This window comes from Salmo salar, chromosome 10 (assembly GCF_965601325.2).
Source record: "Salmo salar chromosome 10, fSalSal1, whole genome shotgun sequence".
In the NCBI taxonomy this organism is placed as follows: domain Eukaryota; kingdom Metazoa; phylum Chordata; class Actinopteri; order Salmoniformes; family Salmonidae; genus Salmo; species Salmo salar.
The window spans coordinates 72349526-72372236 of record NC_138300.1 but is presented as its reverse complement, the minus strand read 5'-3'; the positions used below and the strand labels follow the sequence as shown (position 1 = coordinate 72372236).

The following is a 22711-nucleotide window of genomic DNA, read 5'->3' as shown; positions in this document are numbered from 1 at the left end:
AGTTAAAACTTGTAAAAGTCAGTGATGTTATGTAGATGAACATGGGATAAATAATTTGCAGTATTGATCACCAATGTTCCCTTAACTGTGCACCACCACCGGGACTGCCACGAAGAAGAAATGCTAAGCAGAGACGAGATTACATTTCACTGAGTTCACCCCATTAGTTTTCACTATATAGATAAACGTTTTTTCTGTGATCAAATCAACATTATATCATCACCTTTTCAATTAAAGAAAACAAATCTAACTTTGCAAGATTGAGTCTGTGATTTTGTTGTAGCAGAGCCAGAGCGCAACGGAGCACAATTTTATTGGCGAGTGAATGCACTTTTTTTAGATCAGTTCAGAGCGTGTGCACATTTGTTCATATTCTTTGCTTGTTAGCGAGTTATTCGCCCAGTTATAGACAAGTATAGGTCAACAATGGGGAGTTATTGCTTCCTACAAGAGCACAAAACGTGTAGGCTACATTTCAAGTTGTCTTTGAAAAGCCAGTCAGGTAAAAAGCGTATGTCTTAATTAAAAGGGCAGCAGGTAGATCGAATCCCGGAGTTGACAAGGTAAAAATCTTCGTTCTGCCCCTGAACAAGGCAGTTAACCCGCTGTTCCTAGGCCGTCAATGTAAATAAGAATTTGTTCTTAACTGACTTGCCTAGTTAAATAAAATATTAAATAAAATAAAGTGACAGTCTTGCATTCTGTGACAGGCTTGACTATACAAATAAGCCAATAAACAGAGGGGTAGCCTACATTGTCTAATTGTCTGTATGGTAATAATAATAATAATTGATTGCATATTGTTAGTGGTTTCTTGCATCATACAACAATACAATTTACAGTTACCTATTTGGCCCATGGCATTACAGACCAAGTCAAAATTCATGAATTCATGGCAAGCCCTTTCATATAACATAAAAACATTTTTAAAAGTCTCATGTAATGTAGGCCTGCATTGAACACCACATAGGCTACTGTAGGCTTTATCATAGAAATCAAAAGCTATTTCCATGAAAAAATGTTTTGTTGGTAGGCCTGCATTATGCTCAAATAGCCACAATAGCATATTGGCTACGGTCTAAAATTATAAGGGTGTTCACTATAAACGCACACCGGAAGTTGCACAAAATTCTCACAATGTTCAAGTTTCTGCTCACAAGACCAACAATTTGCTCAGGGCCCCCAAAATTTAAAGGTAACATTGGTGGTCACAATCTCCAATTTGTTCCATCCCACTTGATTTTTATTTTGTATTAGGATAGCAGCCTACATGAGAAATAACCTGTAATATTGATACCATCTGGATCTCGTGATAGTCTTCACTGCTCAATGGGGATGTACAATATTATGTTTCAAATTCTCGCTAAAGTTTCTAGCTAAATTGGATATTGTGGCTAGAAACTTCAACGAGAATTTGTAACTTAATATTGTACATCCCCATTGAGCAGTGAAGACTATCACGTGACATCCAGATGGTACCAATTTACAAGTTATTCCTCATCAGGGCTCATCAGGACGACTGACTGAACCGAATCCGTTAGTCGCCACTCAACTCTCGCTGCACGGAAAACATCATGAATTTGGTCACCAGGCATGTCTGTTTCAGAGTGGTGAGGAGGATCTCCACGGACCCTTCATGTCGGGGGAAGTAATTTAGCCATCTGTAGAGTTTTCTTCTGTCAATTATCTTAATTCTAGCATCACACATTATACTAATTATGTCCGATTTAATCAACAAATACGATCGTCAGTTAAAAAAAAAAGTGAAGGGTACAAGACTGTGTACATATCTGGCTGTGTTGGCAGAAATCACTACATATCCCATCAAACCAAGCGGGGAGAGAGAGTACCCATTGTTACTGTTCCAAGACCAGTCAGAAGCAGTGCTTGACGGGCAGGAGCTCACCAGAGCAGAGTACCGGTGTTGTGCCGAAAAGCTCCCCCCTGCCAGAATTCTCCCTCCCTTCGCATAAACGCGCACACACACAATTCTTCATTGCTGTGACTTGCTTGCTAGTTAACATTTCTGATCACGTTAGGCTGCGTTTCATTTTATTTTTTTATGTCGGTTTGATGGCGGGGGAGGCACTAGTAATGTCTGCAGTTTTCGGGTTTGGCTATTTGTTTCAAATGTATTAGTCTAAATAAATCTCTGCCAAAATTCGTCATCTCTCCCATGTCTTATTCGACTAGTAGTTGTTCTGTAATGTTTATTGCTTGCCTACATTTTACTCCCTCCTATGTTTAATATAACACATACATTAATAATAAATTTTGGTTGCCTATCCTTGTGTGAAGTTTGTGCTATAGAAAGCATTTGACTCTGATGTGTGCCACAAAGTATTTGATTAGCCACAAAATGTAGGGAAAAAAATTGTGTGGGGATTTCGGCAAGGCCATTTTCTTTCCTGACGAAATTCTTCCCCTTTTCTTTCTTGGGACTGCAAGGCCTGGCACACTTCAGAATCATTTTGGTAGCTCATGTTGACCAGTAGCGTGTGCCACGGGAAGTATTTGACTCCAGCCACAAAATTAAGGGAAAAATTAAGGAAATTAGAAGGGGGGTACGACGACAACGATTTCAGCAGGCAAGAAAATGGCCTTGCCGAAATCACCCCCCCCCCCAATATACTTAATTTTCTGACAGGGGGTACTTTTCGGCCCAACACCGGCACCTAAAATGTTACTGCTTGAGCTCCTGTTCCTCTTATAGAATATTAGCTCAAAAGTATTGTGGCGCTCCTGCACCTAAATATCAACCGTACTGGCACGCAACATGAGTACCGGCCCCTATTTCAGTCCAAGTCAGAAGCGTCCAGCAAACCCTATGCTAAACTGAACTTGGATGCGCGTTTAGTAGTGTAATGATATCCTTCGCCACCTTCATGAATATGCATAGTCATCTCGAGACAACTACAATAATGTGAATTTTCTCAAAGTTGCCGGCATATCATTTATACTACTTATCAGTACACTCGTAAACTGAAGCATTACAAAACTTCTATTCAATCAAATAAACCTCACGTAGAAAAAAAATATATAATTGTTGGCCAAATTTAACACTCATTGACCTCCATACATTGTTTTGTGGGCGAAACAACGTCACCTGCTGGAGGGACACCGAGTTGTCTCGCGCATAACTGCGCATATGCAGGCTGTCAAAGGCACTCCGACAAAGTTGTTTTTGACAAATGAAAACGTGTCAGTTTGGCACTTTTACGAGGTCGGAGTAATAACAAATTCAACTAGACATTGGCCTGATATTCATTAATATATTGGCTCAAATCTAGGTAGTGCCTTTAGATTTCGATAAAATTAAACTTTGGAATAATATTTCACTTCTCAAACCGTGGCCTGTTTCGCAAGCGTAACCAGAAGTCTCGCGATGTTGCGCCTCTGGGTTTAGAAACTGTGGTGGAACTTCCAAAATAAACCATCGCCCACGGGAGGCGGAGCTGAAACAGCCAGGGATTCCTCCCTCCTCCACCCGAGGAATTACAGCAGCGATTGTATGACAACCGTGCCAGTGTACAGACTACCAGACATTGACCAGTACGCACATTTTAATTCGTTCTGAATTTGGTTTTGGCATGCTTCTGCTGAATACAGTCAAACAGGCGAATCCATTTGAGGCGCCTATGTGACTTATTCAGACTCAGAAATAGAAGCACAGCTAATTTCGACCGACGTAGGCACCAGATCTATAATGTTGTCAAACACATAAAAAGCCATATGGTTATTGCTAGAGCGGAAACATTTTAAGCATGTAGCCAACATTAAGTAAACCAGCTAGGACAGAGCAAGGACATTTCTTCAAGTTTTATAGGATGATGGCAGAATAGTCTCGGTCTCCCTCGATATAGCTAGCAGATTGTAACTGGAGCGTCACATTAGCCCTGCAAAATCCCAAATGCTATAGGCTGCGCTGGCTGGTTCGATACTTTTCTACCGAAAATGAACAGGAACGATTGTGAAATGCTGCGTTCTAAAGCAATACGGGAAACATAGCAAACTATATTATTTCCCCGGTTGCAGCAGCTTTGTTGTGCGTAGATTTGGCACTCGCAGCGAGGACAATGGTTGAAACCTGATATACGAGACTACAACAATTTAGATAATTTCAGATATCAATAGCAGATTTCGTTCGAAACATGCAAGTCAGTTGCCCTCAACATTCATTGCCAAAGTCAAATAGGAACTATGAAACATTTTGTAAGCGTCATTACAATTGAAGTTATAGGCAATTCCGTGTCAAAAGCAGTGGTAAATGTAAAGGAAATGCCTCCGTTTGAGCGTCGAGTCAATTCTTTGTTTACTTTGATACTCGGAGTAAAATGTCCTATTCACCACAATAACTCCCTCCCCCTGCCGAACCATTTGCAAACTGTAGCCTATACATCGAGGTCTGCAAGATACTACATAGTATTTTTACTTCTCGGGAAGTGTAAACAATTTCTATATAACCTCATTTACATTTAATTTGTGTTATTTCAGCAACAGAAACGCATGCTTGGGGGAAATGTGGCTTGCAACCATGTCCTTATTTTGGCCGTTCCTTTGACATTATCGCGTAAACACCAATACATTTGCAAGAACAAGATTCATAGCCTATATACCCTTAACCTTCCTAATCCTTATGAATGTCATATGGTACGAAATATGAAAGCAGCAACATTTATGTTTGCTTTACCAGCTGTTACATACCTAGGAAAAATGATCTTCTCACTCCGGATTCGTGTTTGTAACAAAATAGTTGGAAACGCCCCCCCTCCCTCCCCTCTTGCATTGGCGTACACTTCTTCTTACGTCATTTAAGTTTAAATATTACCCGCCGAACTTACCTATAGGCCTATTTGTTTTATGCTGGTCTAGTCTAAGAAATGTAATAGTTTGAAACAAATAAGGATTTGGTATGAACTTTGATTCATATTGTTTTAAATTGTAGATATGTTATTGTCAGATTCATAAGCTATGGCAGAAGACTCACCTGGTGACAAAGTAAACAGCAAAAGAGGAAGACCTCGACGGTTGAAATGTTACCAATCTTTATTAAATAATAGCCTTTGGGAGCAGCTAAAGTGAGCAGAAATGTCTTTAATGCATCTTATACAATAGAATTTAAAATAGTACATAATGTAATAATAAATATCTATTCTCGATTAGGCTACCCTCCCTTCACTTTCAGGTGGATGCCACCAGGTTTCCTCCAAATTAAGAGCATCTTGATTCAAGCAAGCCTAAATTGTAACCATGGAGTCAAGATGAGGCATGACACTTAAAGAAAAAGAAAAGCCTCTGCTACTTTAACTTCTGGGATATCTTTGATATCTTAAATGCATGCAGACTACTGAGAAGTGACACTTGGCCATAGGCTACTGCTGGGTTGGAGCAAAAAACAAAACCTGTGAGTTGAGTGTGCAGTAAATGCAAATGTATTCACATTTGTCCAACAATACTAAAATTGAAGTAAGAGGTAAGGATAGTATGAAGGCTCATTAGGGACAACTTCCCTGTGGTGATAATATTAGGGCATCCTATCATTGATGTCCAAACCACTACTATTGGACAAAAAAAGTCAACAGCAGATAACTCAAAGTTTTAGCAAGAGCAAGTAACGATTATCACAGGGGAGATGGAATACTAAATTGGAGTTGAAAAGATCTTAGCTCCCCCTTCTGGAATTTATGGAGCTTTTGGCCACCTCAGAAAGCTGCAAAACAATCCTGGAGCCAAGACTAGAGCCTTTTATAGATGCTAAGAAATGTAATCAAGTCACAAAAAAATAATTAAAGCCAAATTAATAATTTTCTTCAAGCTTAGATTTCAGAAATATGATTAGTCTAGACAAACCAGATTAAAATATGACAAAAGCACACAATCAATTGGGAATCACCATTTAATATGCTGAATACACTGTCTTCCTTTGAAAGGTTATTGGACATATCCCAATCTCCTTCGATTGGAAAATATAATACTTGACAAAAAAATTAAAAAATTGGGTAATAAGACAGAACCATTTCAAATGCACGTGTAGACAAATGTTGGCTTTTCATACAGCATAGTTTGATTCAGTTGTCCTCAATCATACTAATAACAAGTAATGTTACAACTGAGAATATAATTTAAAGTAGATACTTTTAAAGTCTGAATACTTGTAAGAAAAAGTTGAATACAATAGAAAAATAATATTGGTCACACTTTGTGACCGTCATTGAAAGTAATAAATCTAAAATAATTAAGAGTGCACGAGGATGGCGGACTAAAATGAGGCTCCACTTCAAGCAAATTCAATATGAATTCAGTTGCAAAGAACACATTTCATCCAACTATAAGATATCATGTAATGATGCACAGGCACTGTACAGCAATGGGAACGGTAATATACTACGTCTAATCATGACAAGATGTCAGGTACAGATGGATTATATTCGGAAAGTATTCAGACCCCTTCACTTTTTCCACATTGTTATGTTACAGCCTTATTCTAAATTTGATTAAATCACCCCCCCCCCCCCCCAAATCTAAACACCATACACCACAGTGACAAAGCAAAAACAGGTTTAGCCATTTTTGCTAATTTATCAAAGTGAAATCACATTTACTTCAGTTTTCAGACCCTTTACTCAATACTTTGTTAAAGCACCATTGGCAGCAATTACAGCAGAGTCTTCTTGGGTATGACACACCTGTATTTGGGGAGTTTCTCCCATTATTTTCTGCAGATCCTCTCAAGCTCTGTCAGGTTGGATGAGGCGTGTCGCTGCACAGCTATTTCCAGGTCTCTCCAGAGATTTTCGATCAGGTCAAGTCCAGGCTCATTCTAGGCCACTCAAGGACATTGTGTCCCGAAGCCACTCCTGCATTGTCTTGGGGTCTTTGTCCTGTTGGAAGGTAAACCTTAACCTGTTCGGGACCTCAGACTGGGGCTTTCATCAAGGATCTTCTGTACTTTGCTCCATTCATCTTTCCCTTGATCCTGACTAGTCTCCTTTTACTGAGGAGTGGCTTTCATCTGCCCACTACCATAGAGGCCTGCTTGGTAGAGTTCTGCAGAGATGGAATGTTCTCCCATCTCCACAGAAGAACACTGGAGCTCTTGTCAGTGACCATAAGGTTCTTGACCAAGGCCCTTCTCCCTGGATTGCTCAGTTTGGCTATGCGGCCAGCTCTAGGAAGAGTCTTCGTGGTTCCAAACTTCTTCCATTTAAGAATGATGAGGCCACTGTGTTCTTGGGGAACTTCAATGCTGCAGAAATGTTTTGGTACCCTTCCCTAGATCTGTGCCTCGACACAATCCTGTCTCAGAGCTCTACGGACAATTCCTTTGACCTCATGACTTGGTTTTTGCTCTGACATGCACTGTCAACTGTGGGACCTTAGACAAGTGTGTGCGCCTTTCCAAATCATGTCCAACCAAGTTGTAGAAACATCAAGGATGATCAATGGAAATATGATGCACCTGAGCTCAATTTCAAGTCGCAAAGCAAAGTATTTGAATACTTATGTAAATAAGGTATATATTTTTTTATACATTTGTAAAAGTGGTCTAAAAATCCTGTTTTTGCTTTGTCATAATGGGGTATTGTGTGTAGATTGAGGATTTAATTTAGTTTTTATACATTTCAGAATAAAGCTGTAACAAAATGTGGAAACAGTTAAGGGGTCTGAATACTTTCTGAAGGTCAAAAGTTCAATCAACAGTAATCAAGTTATATTGTACCCAGTGCCTTCAGAGAGTTCACACCCCTTTACTTTTTCCACATTTTGTTATTACAGCCTAAAAAAAAAAAAATGGATTAAATTAAGATTTGTGTCACTGATCTACACACAAATGTCAGTGGGATTTGGGTTGTGAAAACATTTAGAAATTAAAACATGTAAAGCTGAAATGTCTTGAGTCAATAAGTATTTAACCCCTTTGTTGTGGCAAGCCTAAATAAGTTCAGAAGTAAAAATGTGCTACAAATCGCATAAGTTGCATGGAATCATTCCATGTTCAATAGTGGTTAACATTAGTTTTGAATGAGTACCCCATACATACAGATAATAAAGTGTAAGGTCCTTCAATTGAGTAGTGAATTTCAAGCACAAAGACCAGGCAGGTTTTTCAATGTTTTGCAAAGGGCACTGATTGGTAGATGTGTAAAACATGTAAAAAGCAGACACTGAATATCCTTCTGAGCATGGTGAAGTTATTAATTAGGCTTTGGATGGTGCATCAAGACACCCAATCAAAGATACAGGCGTCCTTCCTAATTAAATTGCTGGAGAGGAAGGAAAATGCTCAGGGATTTGACCATGAGGCCAAAGGTGGTTTTAAAACAGAATTTAATGGTTGTAATATAAGAACGGAGGATGGAACAACATTGTAGTTACTCCACAATGAAGACACATTTCAGTTGAACAACTGACTAGGTATCCCCTTTCCCAATACTAATCTAAATGACAGTGAAAAGGAAGCCCGTACAGGACACGCAAATTCCAAAACATGCACCTTGTTTGCAACAAGGCACTTAAAGTAATGTGGCAAAGAAATTTACTTTTTTCCTGAATACAAAACTTTGTGTTTGGGGCAAATCCAACACATCAATGAGTACCACTTCATATTTTCAATCATGGTGGTGGCTGCATCATGTTATGGGTATGCTTGTCATTGGCAAGGAAGTTTAAGCCAAAAATAAACAATAAGAATAAGCAGATGAAAAATCCTAGAGAAAAACCTGGTTCACTCTGCTTTCCAACAGACACTGGTAGACAAATTCACCTTTCAGCAGGACAATTACCTAAAACATCTACACTGGAGTTCCTTACCAAGATTGTAAAATCCAGGTGTGCAAAGCTCTTAGGCTTACCCCCCCCAAAAAAACATACAGCTGTAATCACCACCAAAGATGCTTCTACAAAGTATTGACTCAGTGGTGTGAATACTCATGTAAAATTAGATTTCTGATTTTAATTTTCAATAAATGTAAAAAAATAAAATAAACATGTTTTCACTTTGTCATTATGAGGTATTGTGTGTAGATGGGTGAGAGAAAAAACATATATTTAATTCAGGCTGTAACAAAATGTGGAATAAGTAAGTAAGTGTGAATACTTTCTGAAGGCACTGTATATCACATGTATACAATCTCCTATAATTGTAATTTCACCTTAAATGCACTTTACCAACACAAGAACTGTAATCTCTAAAAGCACAAAGTGCTTCAACATGGCTGTGTATAAAAGTCTATTGCACTTTACTGAGGTGAGGTCTAAGACTGGTGTCTTAAAGCGGAAGCAGGGTTATGGCCTTCCTACACTAGGTCCATTGCAGCATAGGCGGCTCAGACGTACATGACACAACTGAAGCAAACGGAACAACTACTGAGTGAATGCAGCGGCGACCAAACATTTAATGTCACGATCACTACAAGATTTTCACAAGGAACGTTTGAACAGCCAATGTGAATGACTTACAATAACAAAATGAAGGCAGATGGTTCATGTGTTGTCAGGAGGCCAGCTCTTAATTATTCGATCTGCAGGAAATGCATCGAGATAGCAACTTTATCAGCTGCTCACAAAAACATTAATATGTGTAGTATTACTTTAAGTTGAACTTAAGGTCATCTATGCATTTTAACTCTCAATGGTTGAGGCTTGGATTGGGGGTAGGGTAAGATGAGAAGTCCGCATGCATCTCAGGGGCAACTTTTACATGTAGCCATTCGATTCAATGGCCCAGGAGAAGTTGGGGGGGGGGGGGGGTCGTCCCAGGAGGGATTCAACGCTTGTATGCCAAGGTCACAACGACAATACCAAGAGGCAAAAGACCATGAAAAAAAACTATTATTATTACTTTCTTCTCCAATACCATTCTTCTTTGCTTTCACAGGTAGAGGATGGAGAGAGGGAGAGAGCAAGAGAAAAGGCCTTCTCAAAGGTCACTGAACTGGTCACAGATGTGGTAGGTTCTTAAAAAGGATGTTGAACGCAAAGTTCATGTCATCGGTTACTGCTAAGTATCTGGATCACACAAGACACCAAAGCGAATGATGTGTGCAGTATGTCACAACACTAAACGACAGACTCGTATAGACACAGATAACGGCCACATAATGATTCAAAACCTTCCTCAGACACAAAACTGACAACATTTGTTGCCAGGTTGCTGTGTCTTGTATGTTATTATGTCTTACTATCTAACATTTTTCATCACAACTGTGGCTCTGTCAGAAGTGGCAGAGTCAGAAGGAGGAATGAGTTGGTCTTAAAGGCCTCTTAAAAAGGGAAGAAGTGATGGCATTTGCTAGAAGTGGGCATGCTGATTGGCTACAAAGTGTCCCCTGGATTCACAGATTGGCTGCGAGAAGGGTCACTGATAGGCTACGACAACACCCAGGGCATCACAGACTGGCTATGAGAACTACAAGGCGACCACCAGGCATCACTGATTGGCTGAGAGCAGGCCCTGTCTTTGAGCGTGCTCCAGGATGGCATTGTGGCAGAAGTAGTACTGGTCTGGGGTCTGGATGGTGAAGGCCCTCTGCGTTCTCATCCGCCGCACCGTCTGACACACGTTGAGCGTCCCCACATCCTGCAGCTGGGACAGACAGATGTCCAGGGCACAGAAGGTACCTGGGGAGAGGAGAGGGAAGGCAGGAGACATCATTATCAACAAATATGTTGTGGGGAAAATGCAGGAATAACATTAGTTCACTATGGCCTTCATACATTATAGCCAAGGTGATGGCCTTAGAAATAGAATCCCTATTAGAGAAATGGAGGTGACACCTATGACTGTCCATAGAGATTCTAAGTCATTCTGTGCTTTACACCGATCTTACCACAGGGCTTATTTTTGGCAGGAAAGATGTGTCTATTTGGGACTGAAGGACTAGAATGAGTCTATGCGTGTCAGACTCAAGGAGTGGTGGTCGTCACAATAATGTGGTCGTCACAGTAATAATTCACCTGTTCTGCCGATGCCAGCACTGCAGTGAACCACCATGGGGGGTCCCAAGGGGTGGCCCGTCCACTGAGGCCCCATGGCCTTCACTGACCGCCTCTGCTGCCTCTTGACGGCCCCCAGAAAGTCAATGAGCGTCACAGCCGAGGTGGGGACGCCGTAGTCGGGCCAGCTCAGGTACTGGAAGTGGGTCACCTGCCTCTGCTCACAATTCTGGTAGACAGACACACACACACACAGCCCATGAGATGTAGTGAGGGAAATATTTATTTGATCCCCTGCTGATTTTGTAAGTTTGCCCACTGACAAATAAATGATCAGTCTATAATTTTAATGGTAGGTTTATTTGAACAGTGAGAGACAGAATAACAACAAAATCCAGAAAAACGCATGTAAAAAATTTTGCAAATTGATTTGCATTTTAATGAGGGAAATAAGTATTTGACCCCCTCTCAATCAGAAAGATTTCTGGCTCCCAGGTGTCTTTTATACAGGTAACGAGCTGAGATTAATTGTGTGCTCCTAAAGGGAGTGCTCCTAATCTCAGCTTGTTACCTGTATAAAAAGACACCTGTCCACAGAAGCAATCAATCAATCAGATTCCAAACTCTCCACCATGTCCAAGACCAAAGAGCTCTCCAAGGATGTCAGGGACAAGATTGTAGACCTACACAAGGCTGAAATGGGCTACAAGACCGTCGCCAAGCAGCTTGGTGGGAAGGTGACAACAGTTGGCGCGATTATTCGCAAATGGAAGAAACACAAAAGAACTGGCAATCTCCCTCGTCCTGGGGCTCCATGCAAGATCTCACCTCGTGGAGTTGCAATGATCATGAGAACGGTGAGGAATCAGCCCAGAACTACACGGGAGGATCTTGTCAATGATCTCAAGGCAGCTGGGACCATAGTCACCAAGAAAACAATTGGTAACACACTACGCCGTGAAGGACTGAAATCCTGCAGCGCCTGCAAGGTCCCCCTGCGCAAGAAAGCACATATACATGCCCGTCTGAAGTTTGCCAATAAACATCTGAATGATTCAGAGGACAACTGGGTGAAAGTGTTGTGGTCAGATGAGACCAAAATGGAGCTCTTTGGCATCAACTCAACTCGCCGTGTTTGGAGGAGGAGGAATGCTGCCTATGACTCCAAGAACACCATCCCCACCGTCAAACATGGAGGTGGAAACATTATGCTTTGGGGGTGTTTTTCTGCTAAGGGGACAGGACAACTTCACCGCATCAAAGGGACGATGGACGGGGCCATGTACCGTCAAATCTTGGGTGAGAACCTCCTTCCCTCAGCCAGGGCATTGAAAATGGGTCGTGGATGGGTATTCCAGCATGACAATGACCCAAAACACACGGCCAAGGCAACAAAGGAGTGGCTCAAGAAGAAGCACATTAAGGTCCTGGAGTGGCCTAGCCAGTCTCCAGACCTTAATCCCATAGAAAATCGGTGGAGGGAGCTGAATGTTCGAGTTGCCAAACGTCAGCCTCGAAACCTTAATGACTTGGCGAAGATCTGCAAAGAGGAGTGGGACAAAATCCCTCCTGAGATGTTTGCAAACCTGGTGGCCAACTACAAGAAACATCTGACCTCTGTGATTGCCAACAAGGGTTTTGCCACCAAGTACTAAATCATGTTTTGCAGAGGGGTCAAATACTTATTTCCCTCATTAAAATGCAAATCAATTTATAACATTTTTGACATGCATTTTTCTGGACTTTTGTTGTTATTCTGTCTCTCAATGTTCAAATAAACCTACCATTACAATTATAGACTGATCATTTCTTTGTCAGTGGGCAAACGTACAAAATCAGCAGGGGATCAAATACTTTCCCCCCCTCACTGTAGCTTCAAAGTGGGTGAACAACCACCAATGTTTTGCAATCGTTCAAACTCGATGGAAGTTTTGATATTAGCCAACAGTCTAAGAGATAGTAGTGTGTGCTATAGCTAGATAATCTCAGAGGTCACTTGAGACCTGTAGCTTGCTACTGTACCTCCATGTTGTGCAGCTCCAGAGTGGTCTGGTTGTAGTGGGAGTGATTGTCCACCCTCTGGTTGACCACAGCCATGTGACTGTACACCTCCTGGCCGCCTTCCTCCAGAGGCCAGTACTGACCACACTTCTTCCGACCTCCCTCGTCCGCCCTGCAATACACAGATCCATTATCTCCATGAAGGTATTGACGATCTTTCTAGAACCTCTAGGAAGTGCCCCATTTTAACCTACAGTATTTGGGTCTGGTTCACAACAGTAATTTCCGACTGTCAACGACTCATTTAACAACAATTCTCTACATCATGCCCACTGGGTAAAACAAATATGTAAGAAGATGAACTACCTTGTTGTCATGACAATGACTAGCACGTTTTGCTCCCAGACCATCCTCCAGAAATCCCCATAGGTTTTCTCCAGTGGTCCTATGGACAGCAGAGGGTAGAATGAAGGGAATTAACTACTTTTAATAAAGACATCATAAAGCAGGGGTGTCAAGCATACGGCCTAAATCCTTAGGGAGATAGAAACGTTGCTCAATTGGCATTAAGGGACCAAACATGTGCCAAGACAACATTCCCCACATCATTACAACACCAGCCTATACCGTGACACCAGGCAGGATGGGGCTATAGACTCATGCTGCTTACGCCAATTCCTGAACTCAATATATACTTTAAAAAGGACAAAAACCAAATGAAAACTGTGTAGAAATGATAATGACATACATTTATACCGTTTGACTGTGTCCCGCTCGCAAGTAATCACCGAAAAAAAAAAGCTTATGGCAGCGTTTGGAACTGCCGATCAAGAACGCCGAGTTCATCTCAGCCAATGCTGCCCTTCAGTCCCTTGACTTTTTGGCCCTGACGGAGACATGCTGCTCTCTTTTCATCTGACTATGTTCTCTCTCGTAGTCCGAGAGAGTGAGTTCTGGGCTGATCGCGGTCATGGCACAGGGCTACTCATTTCTCCTAAGTGGAGATTCTCCTTCCTCCCTCTCTGGCAACTTCAACCTTCCGACGTCTGCCTTTGATTACTTTGTTTCCAACTCACTCTGTCCCCTCCTTTTGACCTCCCTCTTTCCCAGTCCCCTCCCACTCACAAGGCAAGCAATACGCTTGACTAGAGGCTGCTACTCATCTCAGTGAAACCCCCTTCCAGGTCTCTGATCACAAACTACCTTGTTTCCTTTTCAGTCTCCCTCTCCTCCAAACCTAGCCACTCAAACCCCTGCAGCTTATCCACAACGCTGCAGTCCGGCTGGTGTTCAACCTTCCCAAGTTCTCTCATGTCACCCGCTCTTCCGCACACTCCACTGGCTTCCATTTGAAGCTTGCACCATGACAAAACCATGGTTCTTGCCTACGGAGCTGCAAGAGGAACTGCCCCTCCCTACCGTCAGGCTATGCTCAAACCCTACACCCCAACACTCCATTCTGCCACCTCTGGTCTCTTGGCCCTCCCACACCTAGTGGAGGGCAGCTTGTGCTCAGCCCAGTCCAAGCTCTTCTCTGTCCTGGCACAATGGTGACAACAGAATCCCTGCCCATCTTCTTAAAACCCTACCTCTTCTTAAATAATCCCACAGCACCCCAACCCCCCCCCCCTTGTGAACTAACACTTGACCCCCATCATCAGGGAGTTATAAATGCTTATGACAAGTCTTACAACGCATCCACCACAATGCATTTTACCTGCCAACTTTAGTGTTACCAAAATATCAATAGTTTGAGAACCAAAGGAACCTCTTACAAATTAATAAATATCCCATGAAAAAAATGTATTAGTGCAAAAGTATCTGATAGTGAAACTAGCAGGTATCATAGAGTGCCATCTTTGTACCTTGAGTACCAATGTATGCATTTTTCTGTTTGTAGCCGTCCATGAAGCTGGCGTTGATGTAATCCGATCTCTGTGGGGAAAAAAACAGGACTTTGTCACAGCGAACGATAGAATAGGGGTCTTATAACAGAGCTGTACAGTAGCAATTCAGATAACATTATACAAACATGAAAATATAGCTCAGTTATTTGTGTCTTGCTCAAGATTGCTCAAGCATGCTCAAGATTAATCAATCATTTAAATTAATATTTCAAGTTCTGGGAACCACATGTAATGAGTAGGCATAGGTGTGTTTAGAAAGACAGGAATACTTACAGCAAGTCTTCTAATGCACTTTGTGCTTGATGAAAGGCAATGCCTTCAGAAAGTATTTCTAGCTTTTGACTAATTCCACATTTTGTTGTGTTACAGCATGAATTCAAAATTGATTAAAAAAATAATAATTCTCAAAGTGAAAACATGTTTAGACATTTTTGCACATTTATTGAAAATGAAATACAGAAGTATCTCATTTACATAAGTATTCACACCCCCTTGCTATGACACTCCAATTCCCTTTGATCATCCTTGAGCTAGCGCTACAACATGATTGGAGTTTACCTGTGGCCAATTCAATTGTTTGGACATGATTTATACACTGAAGACCTTACTAATATTGAGTTGCACCCCCTTGTGCCCTCAGAACAGCCTCAATACGTCGGGCATGGACTCCACAAGGTGTCGAAAGCGTTCCACAGGGATGCTGGCCCATGTTGGCTCCAATGCGTCCCACAGTTGTGTCAAGTTGGCTGGCTGTCCTTTGGGTGGTGGACCTTTGTTACACACAGGAAACTGTTGAGCAGGAAAAACCCAGCAACGTTGCAGTTCTTCACATAAAACAGTGCACCTGGCACCTACTACTATACCCCTTTCAAAGGCACTTAAATCTTTGGTCTTACCCATTCACCCTCTGAATGGCACACATACACAATCCATGTCTCAAGGCTTAAAAATCCTTCTTTAATTGGTCTCCTTCCCTTCATCTACACAGATTGAAGTGGATTTAACAGGGGACAATAAGGGATCATAGCTTTCACCTGGTCAGTCCATGTCATGGAAAGAGCAGGTGCTCCTAATGTTTTGTACACTCAGTGTATAAGGTTCCACAGTTGATAGTGCATATTCAGAGCAGAAAATATACAATGAAGTCCAAGGAACTGTCCGTAGATCTCAGATAGAATTGTGATGGAGGCATATATCCGGGTAAGGGTATAAAACAATTTCTAGAGTGTTGAAAGTTTCAAAGAGCACAGTGGTCTCCATCATTTGGAAATTGAAAAGAATATGTCACTACCCAGACTGTGCCAGACTCTGGCTGTCTGACCAAACTGAGCAACCGGGCAAGAAGAACCTTGGTCAGGGAGGTGACCAAGAACTCAATGACCACTGACAGAATTACAGTTTCTTGGCTGCGATAGGAGAACAGGCTCTACATCATTTCACCAATCTGGGCTTTATGGAAGAGTGGCCAGACCGAAGCCACTCCTGAGAAACAGGGACATGACAGCACACCTGGATTTAGCAAAAATCACACGAATGACTCAAAGCATAAGGCAAAAGATTCTGTGGTCTAATGGGATAAACTGAACATTGGCCTGAATGCAAAGCACCATGTCTGGAGAAAAACAGGCACAGCTCATCACCCGTAAAACACCATCCCTACTGTAAGCATGGTGGTGGCAGCGCCATGCTATGGGGATGCTGGGAGACTGGTAAGGAAAGAGGGAACAATGAATGGAGCCAAACACAGGCAAATCCTCAATGAAAACTCACTTCAGAGCACAAACAACCTTTGACTAGAGAGAAGATTTATGTTCCAACAGGACAATGACCCCAAGCATACAGCCAAAGCAACGTTGGAATGGCTTCAGATCAAGAATATGAGTCCTTGAGTGGCCTAGCCAAAGCCCAGACTTGAATCCCATTGAAAATCTGTGGAAAGACTTGAAGATTGCTGTTCACTCCCCATCTAACTTAACAGAGCTTGAGAAAATCTGCCAGGAAGAAGGGGAGACGACCCAGATCCAGATGTTCAAAGCCGATACGGACATACCCAAGACAACTCAAATCTGTAATTGCCACCAAAGGGGCTTGGTGGGGGTGTGAATTGGCTCAGGGGTGTGAATACTTATGTAAATGAGATAGCTGTATTTCATTTTCAATAAATGTGCAAACATTTCAAAAAATATATTTTCACTTTGTCATTATGGGGTATTGTGTGAAGATGGAATTTAAAAAATATATATTTTATCAAGTTTGAATTCAGGATGTAACAAAATGTGGAATAAGTCAAGGGGTATGAATACTTAGTGAAGGCACTGTATGCACTATGCACAGGTGATTCCTAGAAAGTGTTACTGATATCTCTTGTGTTATGATTCTGTAAACTTTAACTGCATGATGACGTTGTCATTTAACTTTTGAGAAGTACACACCTCATTTCTTCTGGTTTTCAGGTGAACTCTTGTTTGGTCAAGACACAGGACATCCCCATAGCGATTCCTCTCCTGGTTATATGCAGTACTGGAGAGATTGACAGACAAAAATCAACCAATGGTGATTTATGAATATCATAAAACAATACATCAACTTCCTACTCCAAGGGACTGGTGCAAAGTTTTGCCACACAGTTTGACACTTTAATTATTTCCTTGGAAGTTTAATTGATAAACCTACAGTCTCCTCTCATTTGTAACCCAGTGAGGGTTCAGGGGCCTCAAAGATTCAGACTAGGAGTGCTAGTATATGATCAGTTTTGTCTTAGATCATAAAGAATACGATTACACGGACAGGAGAGATTGATCCTAGATCAGCTCCTACTCAGACGCTTTGTGAATATGGGCCCGGAACTCTAGGCTTCTCTCCGTCCAGCTCAAAAGCCTGGAAATGTAGACTGACCCAAAGCTAAACTTTTATAAGTGCTTCTATCCATCTACTCACAGGGCACAATGGAATGTCCCAGGTGGTTGCTCCTTGCGGATTTCCTCGTACTCCAGGTGGATGCCTGACCGCTGGAGCCTGCCCAGGTGGGCCATGAGCTCAGGCAGACGCATGGCCTCAGGCCCAGGGTTGTGGACCGACGAGTCCTCCAGGGGGATGCCAACCAGCTCATCCACGGGGTCCACACGGCCGTTCTGCCCAGCCAGAAGCTGCTGGTTCCAGCTGTGGGCATCCAGGGGCAGCAGCCCCCCCAGGTGCTCAGGGAGACAGTCCCGTGGGAGGTGCTGGCAGAGGTCAGACATTTTGACCATCTGGACCTGGGAGAGAGGGGAAGGATGTAGGAGAGAGTGAGGGCTTCACCTACCACAATCAAATAACTTCCTTGCTCCGTTTCGAAACACACTCACGTCATTACAACTGGACCACATGTCAATACAAGTCTGGAATCCTTTTTAGGACATCCTGATTTGTAAGCTGTAGGTTTCAGCCTTCAGGATGTTCTCAATGGATTCTGTACAATAGAGGATTAGGTTGATTTCATTCCCATTCAATGCATCATGGGACAAGACATCAGATTAAAAATGTGACTCATCCCCAGGTCCCAGGAGTGTTTATCTGCTCCTTACTAGGAGATGTTCCTAAACTAGGGCAGGGAGTGAAAGGGGTTACTGGTGCAATGTCTTTAGAGACACAGGGGCCATGCTTCGCTCTACACTGTGAGGCTAAGCCTATGATAGTGCACCATGCCAGAACATATCTCCATCATGCTGCATCTGAAAAAAACACTGTTTTAAATGCAACTGACAGCACAGCTTGCATGGTGCTAGCAACACCAGGGTTGTGTGATTCCTGCATTAGCCACATATACTTAGGAAGTCGGTTTAGAACATCAGTCACTGTCACACTTTCTTGATAGTTAAAGTTGGACTTGATGCTTGTTTCTGAAGATATGATTCTGCCCATAGTGAGAATAATACCACTGCACTCACCCTCTCCCTGAGTTTCTCCTTAAGCAGCAGGCTCAGCAGGTTGTAGGGCACGCGGAACCAGACAGGGGCGCCCACTATCAACACTTTCTTCAGCCTGGCAGGGAACGCCCCCTGGTGGAGAGCAGAGCTGCAATTTTGGAACGGTTTTGCAATCCTGGCCACTTTTTCATAAACATACATTTTTTGTCAACATATTAGCCTGGTGAACAGATATTGATACACTACTACAATATGCTGGCTCAGTACTTTCTAACCTTGAGTAGGTTGAGGATCTTCTTGCTGAGGTCCAGCTCAAAGTTGGTGTAGTTGGAGCCCGCCATGTCGTAAATGAACACCAGGCCATTTCTTTGAGTTTCAAAGCTGGAGGAAAGAGTGTGCAAAGCTGTCATCAAGGGAAAGGGTGGCTACTTCAAGAATCTCAAATATATTTTGATTTGTTTAACACATATGGAATCATGTAGTATTTCATAGTTTTGATGTCTTCACTATTATTCTACAATGTAGAAAATAGTACAAAATTAAGAAAAAACCTTGAGTAAGTGTCCAAACTTTTGACTGGTACTGTATGTTGGTAATACCTTCTTAATACATAAGCAGATTTATAAATCTGTGTGCTATGCATAATGTACTAGAATGAATGCCATAGATGTTAAAAGCTGCATATAATTAACACCAACATGTCTCATTTGGTCCAATTTGTCCATTTTTTTTACCCAATGGTCTTGATTTTCTATGAAAGGAAATTGATCATGTCATTTAAGCCGGAGTCTCATCCACATAACTGAACAGAATAGATAATAGGCTAATACTGGTCCTCCATAGCTTAGTTGGTAGAGCATGGCGCTTGGAACACCATGATAGTGGGTGAGATTCCCAGGACCAATGTATTTGGATAAAAGTGTCTGCTATATGACATACATACACACATCTGTGCTCACCTCTCCACAGCCTGGTCCAGGAGGTAGAAAAGAGCTTGCAGGACAACATGGTTGCCTGTCTTGTTGGGGTGGTGGAGCTTGGCCGTGTACAAGGCTATGGAGGCGCCTGATGGGTCTCGCACACTCTGTTAGAACAGAACAGAGACAGGGGTCAAAGTAAGGAGCGATTAGGGTGTGCATCTTAGCTGCACTGCAGGGCACAGATGCCAACATCTGCATATTCAAATATACAGTACCTTAGTTGAGCAAAGGAAGAGAATAAGCAGCACATCACAAATTTCATTTAGTATTAACTTCAATTTTTTTCTGTTGATCTAAATACACCGGGAATTGTAAGTGGTATTCTGACAGAGGTGCATACAGTTGACAGTAGAAGTACATACAGGACTAGTTGCACACTGGATCCAACATGCAATCATCAAATACATGGGACAGAGCAGCAGCTTGCAGGCCCAAGTATCTAAAATGGGGTCTGGGTTCAGGTTGACCACAAGGTGGCAGAGTAGACATGACCATGAGAAGCAATGAGAGCTTTGGCCACGTGGAAGCACCTGGGTTCACAGTCAGATTTAAAATGGGTGCCGCCTCACATCTCTGAAGGAGTGACTTGTATGAAAGGGACATTGCACTTAAGAGGAAACAATTGTTAAAACAAGGGTCCCATTCAATTAAAACAAGTTCAGGTTACTGGATTATCAATGAAAATACATTGTTCTTGCACTTTGCGCAACCTACTGAAAATGACAGAATTTCAACTGAATAGTCTAGTTTGAACCACAACAATTTACACTCACCCCAGCATCCAAAAAGCGGATCGAGTGACTATTTTGACAAATGTATTTACCCCTTTATCAGGGCCCACATTCATAAAGCGTCTTAGAGTGGGAGGGCTGAATAAGATGTTTGACATTTTAGATTATAATAAGATTACGTGGAAGACCTGATCCTAGATCAGCACTCCTGAGGCGCTTGAATACAGGCCCTGGACACTCCTGTTATTTGAGGGCAAAATAGTCTTATGACTAAAAATACCTGACAGGATACAGACAGAGGGCCAGTGCTGAAGTTGTGGAAGTGTTCTTTCTGTAAGGAAGGAGGTTGTCTCAAATTGATGCAGCAGACTGGCAGTGGCGTGACAATGGGAAGGGAGGGGGGGGGGGGGGGGAAGAGAAGAGGGATCGGTGACAATCAGCTGTCATAGCTCTAGCCCTGCTGACTGACTCAGATTTCCATGCAGGGAGAAAGGGAGGGACCCTTCACTACCACACTTGATCCCATTCCAAGACAAACTACATGGAAGGACCCTGACTTCTCGATTTGAACTATTGAGTTATTATTAACCCATTCCAACAGTCTAAAGACTACCAACATGCTGATATCTTACACCTCCCCCACAACATTCTTGCTGAAACTCTACGCAGCTTACCATTATCATCCACAATTTTGAATTACTATAAAATCCCATTTTGAATTCAACATCCAAGCCAAGATACAATTTCTATTACTAGTAGTACTACTACTTCTAGCAGCCTTTTACACTCGTACCCGTATATGGGTTGAAAATGTCAAATTTGCACACTGATAAGTGCCTAAATTGAAACTAGTGGCTGTACAGTAACACGTCAGAGCTCAGGGACTGTTTCACAGCTCTGTAAGGATTTTGACTGACAGCCGTTCTGACTTAAACCACCAAGCGCGATTAGAAGTTGCCCCCATCCTCCCACTAATTTGGCAGCTTTTGCAAATTCTTTCATTGCTTGAGTGAGGGAAATGCTGTAACTTACAAGGACTCAATGTATTTTGAAAGATGAGACGTTGAGGATTATAATACCGCATTGATGTCATACAAGCAAGCTAAACACCCATGAGTCCAAATGTGCACCTCACACTATTTATTTAGCTCCTTTGCACCCCATCATTTCTACTTTGCACTTTCTTCCACTACAAATCTACCATTTCAGTGTTTTACTTGCTATATTGTATTTACTTTGCCACCATGGCCTTTTTTTGCCTTTACTTCCCTTACCTCACCTCATTTGCTCACATTGTATAGACATTTTTCTACTGTAAATTTGTTTTACTCCATGTGTAACTCTGTGTTGTTGTATGTGTCGAACTGCTTTGCTTTATCTTGGCCAGGTCGCAATTGTAAATGAGAACTTGTTCTCAACTTGCCTACCTGGTTAAATAAAGGTGAAAAAAATTAAATAAATAATTCCTCATAAAACTAATGTAATATACACCGAGTGTAAATTACATTAAGGACACCTGCTCTTTCCATGACATCAACTGACCAGGTGAAAGCTATAATCCCTTATTGAAGTAACTTGTTAAATCCACTTCAAGTCAGTGTAGATGAATGGGGGATACAGGTTAAAGAAGGATTTTTATGTAAATGGACAAGACAAAAGATTTAAGTGCCTTTGAACAGAGTATGGTAGTATGTGCCAGGTGCACTGTTTTGTGTCAAGAACTGCAATGCTGCTGGGTTTTTCTATTCCCAACAGTTTCCCATGTGTATCAAGAATGGTCTACCACTCAAAGTACATCCAGCCAACTTCACAACTGTGGGAAGCATGAGTCAACATGGGCCAGCATTCTTGTGGAACACTTCCGCCATCTTGTAGAGTCCATGTCCCAACGAATTGTACAGCCTCAACATTTATGATCTCCATGTTTGATGTACAGTTACAAGATAACATTGCGTTATACACCGAGTTGTCCTGAACAGAATGAGCCCGTTTGTTTTGTGAAGAAAATTTGCACCGGACCATGCATCTCATGACTAGGGCTGTAGCGGCCATGAAATTGTGTCAGCTGGTGATTGTAAAGCAAATAACTGCTGGTCTCACGGTAATTGACTGTTAACAAACACGTCCTGGCTTCCACACATAGCCGACAAGCCACTGAGACATTTTGAACATCTACATCCATTTTAAAAAGTTCAATAAATCCATTTAGTATAGCCTATATCGCCACAATAAATCCATTATTTATTTTAGAC

General features: G+C 42.0%; 2 protein-coding genes across 4 annotated transcripts in view; both read right to left on the bottom strand.

Moving 5' to 3' along the window:
- Positions 1 to 4771, bottom strand: part of sin3aa (SIN3 transcription regulator family member Aa) — a 28305-nt gene extending 23534 nt beyond the window's left edge. The window contains exon 1 of one of the 2 annotated variants that reach the window (XM_082957134.1): positions 4705 to 4771. The gene's annotated coding sequence lies outside the window, so the exon portion shown is untranslated. The remainder of the gene's footprint in view (positions 1 to 4704) is intronic. The other variant, XM_082957135.1, reaches the window with a different exon arrangement.
- Positions 4772 to 5882: 1111 nt separating this feature from the next.
- Positions 5883 to 22711, bottom strand: part of ptpn9a (protein tyrosine phosphatase non-receptor type 9a) — a 46787-nt gene continuing 29958 nt past the window's right edge. For both annotated transcript variants that reach the window (XM_014124057.3, XM_014124058.3), the window contains 10 exons: positions 19708 to 19832; positions 19024 to 19129; positions 18770 to 18880; positions 17781 to 18097; positions 17276 to 17363; positions 14802 to 14871; positions 13303 to 13381; positions 12958 to 13108; positions 10957 to 11164; positions 5883 to 10620 (listed from right to left, as the gene is read on the bottom strand). In XM_014124057.3, the coding sequence (XP_013979532.1) occupies positions 10430 to 10620; positions 10957 to 11164; positions 12958 to 13108; positions 13303 to 13381; positions 14802 to 14871; positions 17276 to 17363; positions 17781 to 18097; positions 18770 to 18880; positions 19024 to 19129; positions 19708 to 19832 (1446 nt within the window). In that variant the 3' untranslated portion in view covers positions 5883 to 10429. The remainder of the gene's footprint in view (positions 10621 to 10956; positions 11165 to 12957; positions 13109 to 13302; positions 13382 to 14801; positions 14872 to 17275; positions 17364 to 17780; positions 18098 to 18769; positions 18881 to 19023; positions 19130 to 19707; positions 19833 to 22711) is intronic.